Source organism: Ixodes scapularis, unplaced genomic scaffold (assembly GCF_016920785.2).
Source record: "Ixodes scapularis isolate PalLabHiFi unplaced genomic scaffold, ASM1692078v2 PGA_scaffold0__279_contigs__length_252992795, whole genome shotgun sequence".
Lineage (NCBI taxonomy): Eukaryota > Metazoa > Arthropoda > Arachnida > Ixodida > Ixodidae > Ixodes > Ixodes scapularis.
The window spans coordinates 175340163-175360266 of record NW_024609835.1 but is presented as its reverse complement, the minus strand read 5'-3'; the positions used below and the strand labels follow the sequence as shown (position 1 = coordinate 175360266).

Here is a 20104-nt window from a genome sequence, read left to right as displayed (position 1 = left end):
AATTCGCGCCCGAGAAAAAGGAACTACCAGACAAGCGGTACGGTGCTGCTATATATCTGCGAAGTCTCCAAGTGGATTGCAAATGGGAGGACTTGAGCAGTGAGGATGAGTGCAGTCAAGACATCAACTGATATTCCTTTGATTTCCATTGCCTTTTCACTTTTGCTATACTCCAAGTGCATTATATTTATGCGGCCTCAGCTTGCGTTATAATAGTAATAACATATTTTTTCTTTTTGTGTGCATCAAAATATGTCCTCGCGTTACTGTAAAATACCGGACAAGCGCCCACTCAAAATTTAGAGATAATCGTGGAAAAATGGGGTATGGGCGCTTGTCCGGTCATCAATTTTACGTATCAATCTACTGTGCATATTTTCTCAGATCTTAGAAATTTGGGAATGGGCGCTTAATGTGGAATGGGCGGATGCGCAGTATTCTACAGTTCCTATATTCATAGTTTCATTATATTCGTGCAAATATGGCACATGTTTTCAACCAATCTACCAAGCTGTGGATTGGTTGAATCCACCAGGCTAATATCCACCCTTCTTCAAGCAAAAAAGAAAAAAAAAAAAAAAAGGAGCAAAGCGAGCGGCATTTGTATTGTTACGGAGCCACGGTGCTTCATCGAGTCTGGCTCGGCTTTGAACGGCAAATACCAAAACTTAACCAAACGATAGCTAGCAGCACAGTGACGTACACCTGCGTGATAGTTGTGAGTCGGTGATATTTGTAATATTTCCGATATTTGTGAGTTTGTGATATTCGCAATATTTCTGAGTTGATGATTTTCCTAATATTTGTGAGTGTGATATTTCATCATATTTGTGAGCTGGTAATATTTCATAATATTTTGAAGTCTGTGATCATTTGTGATATTTGTGATTCGGCGATATTTCATGACATTTGTGAGTCGGGGATATTTCGTGACATTTGAAAATCTGTGATGTTTTGTGATAGTTATGGGTTTGACTTCGGCGATATAGATGATATTGTTCATGATGGAAGTCACAGGTGATGTAAGGGGTTGGGAGTTTTTCTATCGTGATAATCTGTGATTTAAATGGCGGTGACTTTTGAATCTTGGTGGACTTAGTGATGTGACTGGCTGGTGACTTTTGGATCTTGAAAAAATGTGTGATATCAGCATGAATGAATTTTGGAAAAAATATGTGAACAGGATGTGATATTGAGTGACTCAGGTTCAAAATGCCAACCTATGGAGTAAAAATCATTTTACTTCTTAACAAAGCTTGCTGTTTTTGCAAACCACAGACAAGATTGAAGCTTTAATTACTGTTGTATAAACAGAACACTATATCTTATGTTTGTATTTTCTTATAAACCACTATTATACCTTAATACTAACAAAAACGTAAACAAATAAAAAATGGGTTTTTCTTGAAAATCGATTCCGAATTTGCTAGATTTTCATTCAAAATCATTCAAACATAGGTAACGGATTTCATTTTAGTTATATACTAATATTGAATTTCTATTAATTGAAAAGTGCTAGATTTGAGCTTTCGGGTGATTTCAAGGTCATTAAAATATCTTTAATAGGTTACACATAAGGACTTGCCAGACTTTGCCAATACTCATCGAAGAAACAGTTCAACATCTTTTTTTTAATTATTCCAAAATATAAAAAGTTTATTAACTCCTTAGGAATAATGAAATCTAGTTCCAGAGGGTCACCAAAAATTCCTAGTGCTTTATTTTGAAAAGTGAGAAAGTAGCAAGCGGTCAACATGTGATCTTCAACAGGCGGGAGAAACGTCAGTTTTTCACCTCGGTCGCTTCAATGGTCAATAACTTGAGAAAAAAAATAATCCTCCAAGCTTGCCATTGGAACTCTTTCATTTTAAGAATGCTCCCAAACCATATATGTTTTTGTTCAAAATTAAATATTCAACCCCAAAATCATGCTTGAGTTGAGATGAAACAGCCATATATTTTTAGTCAGCCCGACAAAACTACATACTGCAAAACTGCAGTATGTGTATTGCGATCGCGATATAGGCATAGCTGGAGCCAGTTTCAATACTCTTGCCAATGAATCAAACGATTTGTTTGTCGGTAATTTCGTGTGTCAAATTTGTGCATCTAAGGTTCATGCTTGGAGTATAACGAAGAAAATTTTTGAAAAAGCAGGCCTTACACACTGGAAAATGTGGTAATGTAAAGCATTTCAGTCTCCCCGTGACCTTAGAAAAACCGAGTCGACTGTATTATTTTTATATATGTATTGTCCTTTCTAGTTTCAAGCAGTATCTTCACTGTTTCTATTTTGCCTTCAGGTCAGGATGACGAAGGCTACAGCCTCTTGCTCAAGGCGTATGGCAACGGCAGAACATGAGACCGGCCAACGTCCTCCCATCGGCAATCGTGCCAACAGTCTACTTCTTGGCCAGCAGACCTCTGTCCTCTTCTTGGCAATGGCTTGGAAAATTAGCAAAGGAAGAGCTAGCCCCATTCCATAGAGAGTTCTTTTCATTACCATTTATGTGAATCTTTTGTACATAGACAACAAAAAAAAAAAAAATTTTTTTAAGCACTTAAATTACATAAAGTTTGGTAATAGTACACACCATTGATGATTCGAGTGTTTGAAAGGTCACCAAGACTTGCTATCTTGAGAGGTCGCGAACGGGTCCGATTAGTCTGACCCCCAAGCAAGCGGGGTTGTGGAAATTAAGAGTTTTGTGGCATACAGTGTAAAGAGAGAACAGAGAAGTTGCTAGGGCTGTTGGCAAAGCAAGACATGCTTGTTTGCATATCTGTTTTTTTGTTTTTTTTTTAATCCTTTTTTAATATGTCCATTCAAATAAACTAGAGGGAACTTCCCATGATGTAGTGCTACTAGTTTCCATATTTTATTAGTTGTAGTGAGTGAACATAGGGGTCTTTTTGGTTTTAGGTATAATGGTGAAGTTTGGCTTCCTTGCTTGGTGCTCACCTTTTCTTTTTCTGTGCATTTTTGTTAGTAACAATGTGCCATTTTGGCATGCATGTTCCTGGAAGAGTAAAGTTTCTAAGCTCGGGTAATTTGGGGATTTGGTTGGCAGAGAATGTGGTACACATCCTCTTTCAAATCTTGGTGATCAACCCTTTCTGAATTTCCTTTGGCCAGTGTGGATGATGTAATTAGCAGAGCATGTTGGTGCCAAATCATGTAGCAAGTGGAACCACTGTGTGTATTTTCTTGCTCACATGCTACACATGCTGTCGAAAGAGGGATGAAGGAACTTGCATTGGCTTACAGTGAGCGATATCATGACTTGTGAATATTGCTAAGAAGAGCATTTATATCAGACATACTTGTTCTCTACAAACATGGCAACGGCGGAACGGAGCACTGGTTTCGAACATTTAAACTTGTGGTACAAAACTTTTCATCTCATTGGAGCCAATGTCTTTCTATGACAAAGCTGCTTGTGACACCTGAAGTGGGACATTTTTGTCATGCATTTGATCGAGACATGGCTTTTTTTTTTTTTATGCTGCATCACTTACAAATAAGAACCATTACATTTTTTTCACTCTTGTGCAGCTTGTGCTGGCGTAAGTATTAAACCAATATGTGCTTTGGAAATGTACTTGATTTCTATGTCACCAATTTCTTCATGACCTTGCCCATCAAACTACAGTGGGCTCGGTAACTTTGTATCTAGTTACTATAAAGTTTCCTCTGGCTTGTATATCTGCTGCTTTTGGCTTCCTAGATCCGTCTTGTGTTGAGGGTGCTTGCTCTTTATACCTTGCACTGCTAGTTTAGTGACTGAATTCATGCTTGCTCAGGTGAAAAAACATGCACCAAGTTTTATGTGGTCGCTGATAGGTTTCAAGTTTGGAGGTGTGCTGGTCTGTGATGTTCTTTTGTTTCTTGTTGATTTTGAATGTCCTTGCTGTCCCTTTCGCCTTCATTTGCGATTGACCGCTAGCAGAATGGGTCGAGCAAAGGGGGAAACGCGCCTTGTTGCTTGTGTACAGAGAGCTCTATTTTCTTGAGAGATGGTTTATCCAGTTGCTTGGTGTTGGGACCACAGTATGTAGAGCACTTGGACAAAGGTGCTAGCGGATGGTTTGAGCATTGATCTCAACTTGCAGATGTGTTACATCTGAATTATTTATATATTATTGGTTTGACACTCGACGCTCAACCTGACAGATGAGTTCTTTTCTGGAAAGAGGGAGGGGAGGGGGGGGGGGGGGGGGCTTATCTCCTGTTAGTGCAGCTGGAATTTTAAATTCCCCAGAAAATGGTGTCCTGACTGAAAATTTCTTATGAGCCTTTGTTGTTTGTAGGCCTCTTCATTATTTCTCTATCTCCATATATGGGTTTCATGTTCTATAGATTTACACAATAGGGATGACCATTTCAGCTATTTGTTGTAAAACTTGTTTGACAATGTCTCAACCAGATGCTTTTACTCCTCTATTTACATTAAAACCATTGACTTATCCACTGGGCACATTTTCCTTATGCTGCAAGTTTTTAAGTATTATGCTATGATCTGGCTTGTGCCTATTTGTGTCTAATGTTTCTTAGAGATCTCCCTACTACATCACCTTTGTTTGCTCATTTTTATGAGACTATTCTGAACATACAAATACACCTCCGAGACATGTTTATACATTAGGGTTACACTAAGTGCGGTTGGTTACATATGTTAAGGAACATTTTCCCTAAACACCCATTTAAAAACTAAGCGCATTATATACTGATCAACCAAAACATTATGACTGCCCACCCATTACCACATTGATTCATCTTTAGCAGGCAAAACAGTTGCAACCTGTCTTGGCCCGGATTTTGCAAGTCCTAGTTCACTGCCTTGATCATGATTGCACCAGATTTGTAAGCACATGTCGCATAATTCCTGTAGATTACGAAGAGGTGGTTTGTGAGCTCTGAGCTGGTGCCCTGTCACATCCTAGATGTGCTCAATAGGACTTACATCTGATGAGTTAGGTGGCCAGGACATCAGATGGAATTTGTCATTGTGTTCTTTAATCCACTGTAGTACAATTCTGACCTAGTGACATGGAGTATTGCCCTATTGGAAGATTCCAGTTCCAGTGGCAAAGACAAGCCATGAATGGGTTTAACTGGTCAGCAGTGATCCTGAGATTACTATCTGCCCTTTGTCGAAGCTGCTTAAATCAGCAACCTTTCCCATTACACGCACGCGGAGTCAACATAATGATACTTTTGTACCCCTGGCAACTGTTATCCACAAAGGATGATAGATAATGCAAATGTCATATCAGCTAGATGTGCTCATTTCCACAATGTACGGGTGGCCATAATTTTTTGGCTGATCAGTGTAGTATGGAGCACAATGGCTGTTGCAAGTTTGGTCACTCCACTCAATGCTTGCAGATCGCTAAGCAGCAAAACTATGATTGTAAGAGACTGCACGCTTGCAAATTCTAATGGGCTGATCTTTTCTGCCATTCATAGGCCACTGTGCAAAATTTTAAAAGAACAGTAAGGTTGTTGGTGACATGATATGTCAGAAGTTTATTCGAATGTTTCCACCTGGATTTTTACAAGACCTCATTATATTTTCCACCTTTGTAAGGTAGCCATATGGAGCAGGATCTGGTGAAAGCTGCCAGTGCATGTGATTCACCGACAACCGAAATTATCTCCGACTATTGCATGGAAGTTTACAGTATTTATGCATATTTCAATATACTATTCCAGAATTAGTGTTTTGCACTCTTTTAACCTTTCCCTGGGTGTGGGCTGAGCTGTCCCATCAAAACTATTAGATTGTGTATGTATGCAATATTCCAGAGATCATATGTTTGAAAAGCTTTGGCGGGTGGTGGAATGGTCTATGGTGCATTCACTTGCGAAAACGGTTTAGTATGTGGCTTTAAAATGCAATGCACTCTATGGTTAGTATGTCTTCATTCAGCTTTGACATTTTGAAGACTTCATTTTGCGGTGTGGGTCATCTGCATAAAGTATTAGTGCCAAGTGTTACAAAATTCTATTGGTTATTTTTAGCAAATGTGCAAGAAGATTGCCCCTTTACCATTCATATGAGCAACTTTTGGATCATTGCGTAATTGTGTAAAGTTTTATTTGTTTTGTTGGCTATAGCTGGGGAAATGTATTTCCTAGGTCTTTATTTGTTTTTCTTGGCATGTTGAGTGTAATGTTTCTACACTTCCCATTGGCCTGGCTGCAGAATTGGAGCTTGTGTATCTGCATCAAGGGGTTTCTTTTCCTGCCAACGCCTCTAGAAAGACATCTGTAGACAACAATCTGATTGTGTGCCTTCAGTGCCCCGTCCAATACCTTTTAGGAGTGACTTTCTAACCCCAGTTGCTGGGAAATTGACAGAATTCTTGTGTTTGTTCAAGAGAATGCATTCATGTTTGCACAGCCTCTCACTGTCTCATCATTTTTGTGCTGGTGTCAAAAAACCTGCTGTAAACATTCTAGAAGCAGTGCCTGGTGCGCTTGCAGTTTTTGTGTCTTGTTGAGCATAGTGAATACGTTTCGGCTGTTGCTTTTTCGTCAGAGGTGTTTATGTACAAAAGATTCAAACAGTAGCCATGAGGTTGAAGATCATTCATTTCAAAATAAAAGAAGGTTGCTAAAAATATAACATGGTTTTTTTGGTGTCTGATTGCTGTTTTAGTTGTGTAACTTTAGCACTTGTAGGTTTAGTGTGAATAGTTTCAGGTGTCAGCAAATGGTAACTCTTACATTGGCAAATCGATCTATAGCAATGTTTTCCTGTTTTTCATAAACTAAATCTCATATCCACAGAGGTAAATAATTGCAATAACTTTGTTAATGCTGACCTCCCGTAGTCGGGCAGTAGTTGGGCAGTGTTTGCGGCTTTATGAGAATGTTACCTTTTTGTGGTTGCATATTTAATGGGCATTTTCATTTTTCGAGCACTTGTGGTTGCATTGTATGAATAATGATATACAAGAATGTTGGAGGTATCCTCTGTTTACTTTTCATTCTGGATAAGCAAAATGTATTATGCAGTTCATTCGGAATAACGGTGTGTGTCTGCACTCCAGCTTCTCTAGGTAGAGCCAAGCTTGAGCACCCTCAAATATCGGGACTGCGAAGTGGCAAGAAACATATGTGGAGTCGTAGCAGTGTGGTCAAAGATTGCAGACACTGGTCTTTGTGCCCATCTCTTGGAAGCATGCCTGGACGCCAACTAATGCCAGTTCGTAACCTCACAAAAATCTGTAGGCTTTCTGCAGATTTTACTACTGGTAGGCTATGGGCATATGAGCTGTGGTGACACTGCAATTGCTGTTCTCAGTCCATTTTTTTTTTCATAGGAAATAATAGACATTAGAGCCATTAAATAAGTGGGTTTGTAATGCGTTGTTGAAACACGTTTCACAAACAACCTTCTAGCTATATGTTTTATGGACACGCATTCTGTCGATACTATGACAGTGTTGTAAGGCATGACGTTAATGGAATGCATTCGTTACTCGTAACATGTTCAAGGAAACAGCAAAAAGGCATTATTTTTTATCATTTTTTTTAGTAGACATTTAGGCTTTTTTTATTATTGACTATATCAACCTCGGATTTTAAGGGATGGGGAAGTGTCCGACAGATAGTCGAATATAAAGAACTGGGACAAATGTGGCCGTGGCGACACAATACATAGTTCGATGTAGATGTTTTAACTTGCTCAATTTATCTATGGATTATCCAGAAAAATATGGAAATGTAACGACACATTACAATCTTAAAAATGAATAAGTAACGGGAATTTATTCCTTTCGAACCACTGTAATTTGTTACGGGAACTCATTTCAAGATTGAGAAGGAACGAGCTGTCGTTTCCGTTTTGGAGGAACATGTACAACATTGCTACGACATTCCGTGGAATGCCCTTGCAACATTTTATCGACAAATGGTGGATTTACTAGCCTCGTTTCTTCTGCTGGGAGTATTCTGGAACCATAGAGGACTACCCAGGGGACTCCGATACAGCACAATGAATATGCAAGCCTTAATTCTAGGTTCCCAAACAGACTGTTTGGAATCTTGAGTTGAAACACCTCAAGGTTCTATGTAGGCATCCTTTTTTAAAAAGGACGTCACCTAGGTAGTCCCTTAGCCAAACTGCTCAATTTTCTTATTTATTGTCATTGTGCTATAGAAGACAGTTTTGAGGAAATTAAGTAAAGTGCAGTGGGTGGGAAAGCGATTAGCAACAGCACCCAAGCGAGTACTGCTGACCATTCTAAATACCACAAGATCCCAGCAAGAAGCGCACAATTCTTGGAATTTTATGATCAGATTCGATGACTTCACCATCTACTTCCACCCTGGATCCTTGGAGTGAAGCAAAGTAGGCAGTGAGTGCACCTCCCACTCCAGTCACCTTAACTAGGCTGCTGTCGCATTCCATTGACTCTATTTTATCTGTACAGAGAGAAACTGGAAGAGAGGAGAAGGTAAGAGCGTGCTGTGATAGCGTTGCTTTGTGCTCTAATTGGAAGGATTAGGGGGTATAGATTCAGCGCAAGGAGCAGACAAAGCACTTGGTTTGCACTGATTGGGAGGAGACAGCAGCTAGACAAGACCTTGTTTCTCAAATAATTTTACAGGAAATGGAGTGCCTGATCTTTGAGATTTTGGTCAGACAAGCATGTGTCCCGCAAAAAAAAAAAAAAGAAGCTTGGATAGCTGCTGTGAAGGGCATCAGTTGGCTCACCCTGGCAGCCGAGAGCATCTCGGACCTGGAACACAGATTTTATCACAGCTATATTGACTTTGTAAGCTTCCGACAAGGGTTAGGTTGACGGAATGCCATTTCAGAGAAACACGTTTCAGTGAATGGGCATGTATTATCAAAGTTCGGTTTAGGGAAAGTGGATCGAGCCGTGACGTTTAGAGAAATGCCGTTTATTTAAAAAGGGGACGCTGTTACAGAAACTGAAACAGAAACTGAGTTTCTGTATAAAGGTACAGAAACTGAATTTCTGTATAAAGGAAGTCTATTAGCGGCGAGATGTTTTGGTGGCGCCCTCTTATGGTTCACCCTTGTGACGTCATTACCTTGCGAACAACAAGTTTGATGGTGTTTGTAAATAGCATGGTGGAAGCCTGAAATCATTGCGCTCTCAAAGCAACACTGCCAACACCGTCGAAATTAAAGTTCTTTCATTCCTCTTATTTCCGTCAATGGTATACCCTTTCCGACGTCAAAGTCAGCTTTTGGGCCAATCGTGGAAGGCCGACCACAGCGACGCTTTCGGTCGCGCACGTCGCCAATAAGCTTGGATGGCTAACCACAGTTCGCTAATCCAACAAAACGTCCATGCACAGCTAAGTCTTATGTTGCATTCCTGAAGTTATTGGTGCTGTCCAATAGGTGGCACACTTTGGTCCACTGTGATCAGTGGGTCTGTCACGCTTCCTTGTTGCGTGCATGTACTCATTTGGCCTGTAATTGACCATTTTTGAAAATACTAGTTTGAAGGTATATATTCGGTAGAAGTGTGGTGCTACATACAGCGCTCATCATGGACGCCTTGACGGCGGGGGAGACTCCTTTTGTCGCTGCATTGGCTGCTGCATCTTGGGGCTGGATAATTGCAGTGGGAGAGGGTGAAATCAAAGGGGTGGCAAGGAAGATTTTTTTACCATGTGGAGAATGATTTTGTAGGTCGGCCTTTAAGCTTTTTCTCTCTTTTCGATCCACGCGGTGTAAGGAAAAGTTAGTGAACCCTTGTCTTTTCTAAATATTCAGTACCTTTACCATCAAGAAAATGGTGAAGGGGAAAATTGTGAGTTACCTCTTTAAGTGTGGTAGTCAGAAAGTCGGTCGTGATCAACGTTACTAAATTTAATAACGTTGGTCGTGGTGGTAGCTAAAAGTGGAGCCACTACAGCAGCTCAGGCTAAAAGCGGTGTTATTTGCCGAGGTTCAACTCGCAATCTGGCAACAAGGTAATTCGCGCCCTTCGCGCCCTGGGAGTTTCGACGTGGTCTGACGACTGTTTCAAGATTTTCTGGTTTCCTTCCCGCTGCCGCCGGCAGGTACGGCCGTCATTGTGCATATTACTCCTGCACGTTCCTTCTAAAACCGCGTGTGGTTTGCCCGTACCTTCCGTGGGAATGATTCGTGCAGAAGTCGCGCAAAACTTGCAGTTCAAAGGAGAGAATGTCGTGCTGCGCTGCGAGTGGCTAGAGTGCGACTTCGTGAGCGGGATCAGCCCAGAGTTTTACACGCATGTCAACAAGCACCTGAAAGAGGACGCAACTCTTTTGGACACGTCCGAGTGCCCGTGGAGGGACTGTTCGACGGTTCCCAAGAGTAGGGGTGAGCTGCGAACCCACGTACTGTTCCACGCCTTTCACACCAAGATCAAATGTTACGGCCAGAACCTGGTAGAGAGGCAGAAGACGCCACAGCGCTGCCAACTCGACAAGCAGACCCGCAACCTTATCCCGGACACTCCCGAGCAGTTTGAGTGTCAGTGGGAAGGCTGTGATGACGCCGACTTCGAGAACCCGGAGGCCTTCTACGAGCACGTGTCCAACCACGCCGAGGACGAAGCCGGACCGCGCAGCGACTCCGCGCGATGCCGCTGGTTCTCGTGCGACGCTGAAAGCACGACCGTCTACAAACTCAAGGATCACTTGCGCACGCACACGCAGGAGAAGAAACTGGCGTGCCCGGACTGCGGCGGCATGTTCGCTTCGCGCACCAAACTGGTGGACCACCTGGCGCGACAGGTGGAGCGGCCGGAGCTGAGCTGCTCGTACTGCAACCGCGGGTTCAGCTCGGAGCGGCTGCTGCGCGACCATATCCGCCACCACGTGAACCAGTACAAGTGCGCCGCATGCGACATGACCTGCCCGACGCCCTCGGCGCTCAAGTACCACATGCAGTGGCGACACTCGACGGCGCGTCCCTACGAGTGCGACCATTGCGACTTCTCGGCAAAGACGCCCGGTGACCTACGCAAGCACCTCGAGGCACACGGGGGCGAGAGCAAGCCGTGCCCGCTCCCGGGCTGCGAGTTCGTGGCCCGCAGTTCGTACCTGCTGAGAAAACACGTGAGAACCAACCACCTGTGCTACCCCAAGAATGTGTACATGTGCCACCTGTGCCAGAAACAGTATGCCAGTGGCAACTCGCTGTCCAGGCACCTAGTCTCCCAGCACCGCTTCAAGTGGCCCTCGGGGCACACGCGCTTCTCCTACACACGTAACAAAGACAATGTGTTCACGTTGCAAACGGTCCGCTACGAGAGTATCGAACTCACCGAGGCGGAGCCTGCTGCCTCCGAGCCAGCCGACCAGGCTGCAGGTCTGCCCAGGCTTGCAGAGGACTTGGCAGTCTCTTCACCTGTGGCTGCCGCTGCTTTGCCTGCAACTGATGTTTCTTTGTCTGCGGCTGCCGTTGCCCTGCCTGAGGCTGCTGCTGCTTCACCTGTGGCTGCTGTTGTTTTGCCTGCAACTGATGCAGGGATTCAGATTGGGCTGGTTGCCGTTGCAGATCAAGGGGGTGCCCTGGCTGCGATGCCGGTGGCGCAGGTTCTAGCACATCTGCCGCCCTCAAGTGCAGTGGGCATTAGCTCTGTGACCAAGGATGCAAGCTGAAAATCTGGCCCTAGTATAGCCTTCTCGGGAAATTGAGATTGAATTTGCATTGTCCAGAAAACTATGTTTGAATGTGGCTCAAAGGAAGGTTGTACACGCATCTGTTTTTTTCAAATTTGTAAACTTCTGTCGGAGTCGGCGACACTTGAAGTTCAGCCTGCTGTCTTCGAGGCTGCCGAGCATACTGTTTGCTCATCGGCAGAATTACTCTGCTCCATTCTGTCATCAGGTGGAGAAGTGACAAAGAGAGTGGATTTATTTTAATTGCTTAAGTATCACTTCTTTCGTTGTGAGTTTATAAATTTTAGCGAGGCTTCTGCTTGGGGACATTTAAATTTTATTATAAGGGTAGGTAGTGCAGATGAGGTAAAAACTGCCACGAAAAGGATTTTTAATTGGTATGTTTGTTACACCAGGGATAAACTGTTCGACAAGATTCTGAATTTAAGAAGCTAGAAGTATAGGCACATGCACGGTTGCAACAAAAATTTTTGTGTGTATTTCGGTGCACTTGCTTGTGGGTACAGCTTTGCAATTTTAGTAATTGAGAGAAAATCGACCGCCAGGCCGGGCCGGTGAACGCTCTCATGATGTTATTAAAAAAAAATTGCAAAGGAGCACATTGTGTCGTTAAAATTTGGTTTCCTTTGATAAGGAGTTTTCATCCTTACAATGTGCTTGTTTTCATCCTGTGCTTGCAGTGACGTCTGTGCACGATTGCTACAGTCAACCAAAAATGACTATTGTTTTATGCCTAACCACATCTGGTTCACCGCTGAAACTGAGGAACAGTGTTTTGATCAACTGCTTTTTTTATATTGCATGCATTCTTTTCCAATGCAGGTTCTTTGTGTCCTCCACTGGCTCATTTGCTCAACCATTTCGAACAAACCTTGGCTCCTTGCTTTACATTCAAGGACATGCGTGGGTCACCTTGAGGCGCACGATGTGATACTTCATCAATGTTAGACACTGCCAGTGACATCTGTGAGCTTCATCAATGTGTGAGCTCCATCAATGTGCTGTGTGTGCTTGTTGGTTAGAATTGAAGAAGAGGATGCAACCTGCATCATATATTGTTAAAGTGTGGTATGATAAAAGCTTATTCACACAATTGAGTTTGCTTACGACTGGAGAGGCCTAAAAACCGATTGTAACATAGTCGACCGCAGTCAAACGCTGCATGCTTTGTGTATGTGGGATGGAATCAAATGACGAGACCATTGCAATAATAAAACGTCTGTGGAAAGTATCTCCGTTTAGTGGCATTTTCATTGTTGACCAAATTTGTTTTCTTTTTGTGACTCGTGGAGGTGTGTTTATGCCATGGGTACAATGAACTAAGAACATTAAGTAGTGGCAAAAGCGGCGGCCTCCGCGTGAGGCACATTCTGTTGGACCTACCAAGTGGCGCTAAACCTCGTTTCAGCTTAAATCCAGACACAGCCAATGCTACAAGCGCGAGCATGTGGCCCTGATGAGTGCTTCCATTGCACGAGCACATATGCTTGGCAGGGATGATGAAAGTTCGGAGCTCGCTTTATTAGACTCTGCTAGGCTCACACTGAGTGAAACGGGGTACAGCGGTCTTTTCCCGAGCCCTACCTCACCTCGCTTGCATATGGCAACCATGAGCTGCAAGCCTGTGCCAAAAGTATGCATCTTTTTTTTGCAGGCGCAGGAGGGCACAGCACAAACTAACCAGGATTTCAACATTATGGTTCGTTGCAACTTAAGAAGAGCAGGAGACAGAGTCATTTTCTCTCTCCACATTAGCAGAGCGAATGCTGGAGATGAAAGGAGCATATTCCAGCGTTGGCTGTGCAAGTGTGGAAAGAGGGAAGCGCTCCGTCTCCTGCTCTTCTTGAGCTGCAACATACTATAGCGCCACGCAGGGCTTTCAACACCCTTGGCTTCTCACGGCCGATTGGGCACCGCTGCTGCTTTTTGCACTACTTCTAGTTCATTGTATCCATTGGCAAGCTGGTTGTTTGTGTCTCTGAATGCTCCATTTCCTCCTCCCCTTGTCTCTATACTCGGCGACGACTTTTCTTGGCAATGCAGTGGAAGGTAGTACACGCACGCGCTTGCTGTCCCATTTTGAGCGCTGAATAAAGCTGTGCGCGGGCTCTCCTTCTTTCCGCTGCAATGCCAAGGAAAGCTGTTGCCAAGTCTAGTCTGGACTATGTGCCGTACTGCTGGCTGAATGGCATGTGGAGTGGAGACTCGGTATATCTTACTCTACATATTTATTTACAATATTTACACTATTTTTACTAGATCGTCGAGAGCCTGTCGCTAAGTCTCAGAGTCTGTGCACCTCGTGGCCCAGCCACCTCATGTCTCTTGCTCGTGCCTGTACCGTGAGCTTGGCGCCGTTCGAGCGCTGTGGATAACTGCTGCTACTGATAACTCGCTCCCTGGCAAGGGAGCGGGCTAACGAACGTTCTTAACTTTGAGGGAGTGCACGTGCAAGCTGGTGTTCATCTTGAAACTGACGCGAGATGTTTGACCGTGCCTTTAGATATGGGATAGTAGGATGTCGTATAGATGTGTAAGTCCTTGGAGATGGGAGAGAGTTTGAAATAAAGTTGATTGAAATTGACATTCTTTGTCAGTAGTGATTGTCTATGGCACTCCAAAGCGACTAATCCACTTTTCCATCACTGTGCGAGCTACGGCTGTTGCGGTGACCATTTGTGCCGCTTCGGGCCACGGCATAAAGCGATCGAAGGAGGTCCGAAGATATCGGCTTTTTTTTAATGGAGGAAATGGTCGCACTATGTCGACGTGAATGTGGGCGAAGCATGTGTTTGGTGTGTTAAAAGTTCACAAGGGTGTCTTAGTGTGTCGGTGAACTTTCGAGCGTTGGTACTGGACATAGGTTTTGGCCCAGGACCTCATGTCAGTGTTGATATGAGGCCATATAAACTGCGATACTATCAGTCGCTGGGTTGCTCATATCCTGAGATGAGACAAACAGTGCAGGGAGTAAAAACTGCTCGACACAACTCTGCTGGTACGGAGGGGTGGGGTCAACCTGTCAACACTTCATATGCAACTGTGTCGTCACAGTCGAGCGAGTGCATGTCTTTGAAGACTAAGGTCATTGCAGTTGTCCGTAGACATAACTCCAGGTAACTTCGTTGGGCTTCCTCCAGCTGCTCATAAGGAATTGCAGGGTATTTCAAGAAGCACAGGTTGACCACAACTCTGGAGAGTTGATCAGTTGCGGCATAATCCGTGCCCTTGACGAAGCGAATGCCGGTGGTGAATTTCGAAATGTATGCCATGTGCCTTATCTCACACAGAGTGTATGTCGTGCTGTTGGAGGCTAGCGCATAAGTTAACGGCTCATGGTCTGTTAAGACAAAGAAGCTTTGGCCTTCCACGCAGTGGCAAAAGTGCCTTATGGCAAGGTATATCGCCAGCAGCTCGTGCCCAAAGGTGCTGTATTTCCGTTCTGTCAGAGTCAGCTTTCTTGAAAAGAAGGAAAGTGGTTGCTAGTTGGCTCTGTCCTCTTGTAGAGCCGCTCCAACAGCTCCATTCGAGGCGTTGACCCTGGTGGAGAAAAGTATGTTGCTTTTGGGGTGGCTGAGAAGGGTGTCGTTGGCGGTGATGTTTTTCACTCTCTCAAAACCTTGATTGGTGGTTAACGTTCAATGCAGTGGCGCTGCCTTTACTTTGGTGGCCGGGAGTAGGTCGTAGAGGAGTTCACAGACTTGGGTGCACTGTGGTATAAAGTGTCAATAAAAATTGACGAGCCCAAGAAATTCCTGAAGTTTCTTTGCCGTCGGGGACTCTGGAAAGCTTCGGATGACTTCGACTCTCTTGGGTAACGGTTGAATTCCACACCTATCAATGTGGTAGTCCAGAAATTCAAGTTTGTTGACGCCGAATTCACATTCGGTCGGATTAACGACAAGTTTGTATTCTTCCAAGTGCGAGAAGAGTTGTTGTAGATGATCGGCATGCTCTTCTGGGGTATTGCTAAATAAAAGGATATTGTTAATATACGCAAAGGTGAATGAAAAATTCCAGAGGACTGTGTCGACGAATTGTTGAAAGGTTTGCGGCATTGTGGAGGAAGGCCAAGACTCTCAAACAGCCCAAACGGTGTGATGACGGCCATCTTGGGAATGTCGGATGGTTCTATGGGGATCTGGTAGAACGCCTTGACGAGGCACTTTGCTGGAGACCTTTGCGCCCTGTAGGATGCCTCCGAAGTCCAGGATATGAGGGACAGTGTAACAGTCGGGCAGAGTGCACAACTGTTTAATGCTCCATAGTCACCACAAGGGCACCAGTCCCTGGTTTTCTTTCGGGCTGTCGCTCGCAAAATTAACGACAGCAGACGAGGAGTAACTTTTAAGGCTGCTCTAGCGCGGGCCGACAGAGCTCTCCGAACGCTTCAGCCGGGAGAGGTCAGGTTTGGGTCAAGACGCAATCTCCGGCTGTCGCGAGGAACGAACAACCGCCCGAGTACGCCTGGGCGGCTCTTTTTATATCCTTCCAAGGCCAGAAGTTTTTGGGGAAGACGCGTCCCGCTCTCCCTCGTGAAAGAGGGAGAGAGCGCGCGCGTAGATTAGATAACCTTCTGGCTCCATCTGTCGGCCCATCAGTCAACCGTTTATTTTAGTTTCGGTTTCAGCTTTCTAGCGTTACAATTATTCCCCGTCAATTAGGGCTGAGTGCCCTCACTCAGATATACAGAACAAAACCCGTGAGATAAATCAGTGCTGCACAAAAGTTTGACCACTGTGAACGAGAAATCAAAATATCCGTAAGAGAAGCCAGTAATGCACAAAATCAGTCCGTTGCAAAAGTTGATCCAGAAAATGAAAGTCTGTGAGAAAAACTAGTAATACAAAAAGTCGCTCCACTGCAATCGGGTGGGAGCTCGGCGGTGGCGTTTGTTCGTCTCTTGGTTAGAACCTGTCCCTAGCTCACGAGCTGACCTAAACACTGGCACTGACACAGGTTCCAGCACTGATGCCGGTACTGGCGCTGGCGTCGTCACTGTCACAGGTGTTTGACCACGACCTGCGGAGTCACTGCGTTGCGTCCTTCACGACAGATGGCCTCTTTCTATCTTGGCGATGCTGTTGATTCAAGTCCTTCACATTTGGTTGCGGTGTACTCGGCACTGACACTGCTACGGCGTCGCTCACTTGGGAACACCGAGGTTCCCCACACACTGGGTCCTGGGTGAGGGTGTCTTGAGCATCGTGGAGTTCCTCCTCGTCCCGAATGTCAGGAGTGACAAGGTGGTATACGAGACGTAAAAAGTCTACGCCAAAACCTCTAGCCTTAGTCCTTTCCACAGCAAATATTTACACCAAATAGTAAATATGGAAACCCTTATTTACGTCCTTAGTCTATACACAGATTCCAATTAACAAAGAACTGTTTCTCAAGGTTCTACGCTACACCTCTATACACTTCTAGACGGCAGAGCTGTCTTCCTCGACCTTTGTTGTATCATACTCGTCCCCACACCAACGCGCGTGCCGCTTCGGGGTCACCAACGCGAAGCCGATATGTCCTTTGTTCCTGTTCCGTCAGACATGGCTTAGTCCACTCTATAGGGTCCATTCTGGCCGCTCCATCCGTCGCAAACTCTCCTCGCTCGTATGCGCTCGAAGTTTGAAGTGGTCCGCCGTAAAATCATGACTGGATCTCTTCATCACCAAATGAGCCAGTTGAGCTGGGGAAATTCGCACGGGAAACTCACCGTCGGTCATCTGGCAGGGTCTTCTCCATGACTCAGGCTGCCGAAATTCCCGGGTAGCTGACGCGGTAACTCATTCGTCCAAACGTTTGGACATCGCGAACAATTCTGGACGGTGAAGCAACACAGTTGAGGTGTCTTGACAAGCTCAGTCATATCCACACATAGTATTGATCAGAGACGGAGATCCCGGTCCGTGTCCCGTTCCTGAGGTCGATGTGCACAGCAAGCGATCAGGTTTTCTGCTGTTCTTAAACCGGGCACGATGTTTCACGGCATACCGCAAGCCGCTGCGGTGTCGAGGAGCGGAGTGGCTTACTCGTCCGGTTGTAGATGACTGGCGATAGCTCCAGGTGCCATCGGGGAAGATGACGTTGACGATGGCCGTCCACAGGAAGATGGTCAGGAGAAGCCGCTCACCCCCAGACATGTCGTCGTCTGTCCGTCAGGCCTAGACGAGCTTTCCGGGATTAGGACGGCTCCGCGACACCGGCGTCGTTGTCAGATCCTCGACCCTCAGCGCGTGGGGATCATCCATGGCGTCCTTCGCAGTGGCGCGCTCCGTCAACGGGGTGATCTGTCGGTTGACTCGCTACCCAGCACCTCCACCACTTTGTCGCTCGCAAAATTAACGACAGCAGACGAGGAGTAACTTTTAAGGCTGGATTTTGGATGGGATTGGAGTCTGCGGCTCTTCCCTTTGTATCGGGTGATCAACAGCAACAAGTACTGGATCTAGCCTGTCGCGCCTCCCGCGACTTCCGCTTCCGCTTGATGTTCCGCTGATCGGTTGCATTCCCTCCGCCGATGCGTCTCCCTCCACCAGACCTCCAGCCGCCTCTTCGTCACGTCAACCGCCGATCGAACGTTCTTTTGTTCTTCCTCTCCTTGTTCTGCACCGATTCGGAAACCGAGTGCTACAGGTAGCACCTCTGTACTTGGGACCGGTACAATGTGCCGGCACTGCAGCACTAGGTGCTCCATCGTCTCGTCGGTCTGCCCGCAGAGTGTGCACGTCCTCTCCTGTCCCTCCGTGAACCTGGCCCTCCACACCCGGGTCCGTAATGTGCCCATGCGGGCCTCTGCGAGGAGTCCACTGCCTGTCGAGTTGTCGTACCAGGGCTCTTTCCCTATGGCCTCCTTCTCCGCGCAGTACATCGCGAGGGACGGCTTCGCCGCCGCTCCCGCTCTCCATCTCTCCGTCTCCACTGCTCGGATGCCCTTTCTGATTGCCGCTGGGCCCTCCCGGCTCTCGCCCGCTGACTCCAGACAGATCGGTTCGAAACCATAGCGGTCCCGCAGCCTTCGGAGGCGGTGCATCCATTTGGTGCCTCTTCCCTGGTATATCATGTAGCGCAGGGTGCGGTGGGCCCAATTCCCATCCGGGAGTCTGTGCACTCTCCTCTCGTACAGTGCCTTGGCGCTGGCTTCTCTGGCCTCGAAGGACGACCAGCCCAAGTCCCCCTGGACACCCTCGTTGGGTGCTGTTCTTGAAACTGCCAAGGCCATTCTTCCCGCATCCCTCTGTCTTCTCTCCAGGAAGGCTCTTGTTTGCGATGAGAGGACGAGTACGCCATTTGCGTACGTGAGTCCCGGAACGATGGCCATCTTCCATAGACCCCTCACCACTTCGAACCTGTTGAACGTCCAGGTGCTCTTCTTCGCCAGGACTCCTTTCCCCCTTATCGCTCCCAATCTCTTCTCTCGTTCATGGACCTTCAGGTAGTCGGGCTCCGCAGTCAGGGTCACTCCCAAGTATTTGACTGTGTTTTGTCTTGTCAACCTCCCTCCCTGCAGGTGCCACCGTTGTTCCTCTGGTTCCCGATTCGGTCCATCTCGGTCTCCCCAGGCTAGGACCGCACTCTTCCTCTGGTTGAAACGGAGTCTAAAATGCGTGGCGAGCTCCCCGCATATGTCCAGAAGCACCTGGAGGTCCTCAGGCGAGCCGGCAAGGAGCACCACATCATCGGCGTAAATGAGGGCCGGTATTCTCTGCCGCTTCCAGGCTCCCTCCACTCTGTATGATAGGTCGAAGCCCACACCCGACTGCTCCAGCGCTTTCTCCAACGGTGCCACATACAACATAAATAGCAAGGGGGATAGTGGACATCCTTGCCTCAGGCCCCTGGGTACTGGTAGACGCCTGGTCATGTGGCCCTCCCACTCAATCCGCACTGAGACCCCAGCATACAGTGCCTGCAGCAGATTCACATCTGCCTCGTTTATTCCTAGCCCTCGAAGTCGACTCCAGAGTATGTTCCGGTCCACCGTGTCATATGCCTTGGAAATGTCCAGGAAAGCTGCGTAAAGTGGTCTGCCCTCCTGGACTGCCACTTCGATGCATTGTGTTACCACAAATAGGTTGTCCTCTATGCATCTTCCTGTTCGAAAACCGTTTTGCAGCTCTCCCAGCACTTCCGTTTCCTCGGCCCATTTCTGCAGTCTCGTTCTGATAATCTGAGTGCACATTCTGTAAAGCACTGATGTGATGCTAATCGGCCGGTAGTTACCGAGATCAGCCTTTTCGCCTTTTCCCTTGTAACACTGGCCGACCAGTGTTGCCAGACGGAGAAAAAAAAAAGTCAGCAGATTGATCCCCCAAAAGTCAGTAGATTACCACAAAAATCAGTAAATTCTACGAAATCTGTGTTTTGCCATGTTTTGCTATTTCCATTAAACCACACTTCGAAGAAATAGTATAGAGTAACAAAAATAAGGTAATGAACACAAATAAAAATAAAAAAACA

At 46.0% G+C, this 20104-nt stretch overlaps 2 protein-coding genes across 3 annotated transcripts in view; both read left to right on the top strand.

Annotated features, from left to right (window-relative positions):
* Positions 1–6627, top strand: part of LOC8026178 (transcription factor CP2-like protein 1) — a 66881-nt gene extending 60254 nt beyond the window's left edge. For both annotated transcript variants that reach the window (XM_029980652.4, XM_029980651.4), the window contains exon 20: positions 2304–6627. In XM_029980652.4, coding sequence (XP_029836512.2) covers positions 2304–2362 — 59 coding nt within the window. In that variant the 3' untranslated portion in view covers positions 2363–6627. The remainder of the gene's footprint in view (positions 1–2303) is intronic.
* A 2961-nt stretch (positions 6628–9588) lies between these two features.
* Positions 9589–14225, top strand: LOC8033764 (histone H4 transcription factor). Its single transcript, XM_002405854.4, has one exon. The coding sequence runs from the start codon at positions 10136–10138 to the stop codon at positions 11624–11626; it is 1491 nt and encodes a 496-aa protein (XP_002405898.3). The 5' UTR covers positions 9589–10135; the 3' UTR covers positions 11627–14225.
* The last annotated feature ends 5879 nt before the right edge of the window (positions 14226–20104 follow it).

Bases quoted from the DNA above. Each gene is read 5' to 3' on its own strand.
- LOC8033764 (XM_002405854.4), top strand. From the start codon at position 10,136: ATGATTCGTGCAGAAGTCGCGCAAAACTTGCAGTTCAAAGGAGAGAAT.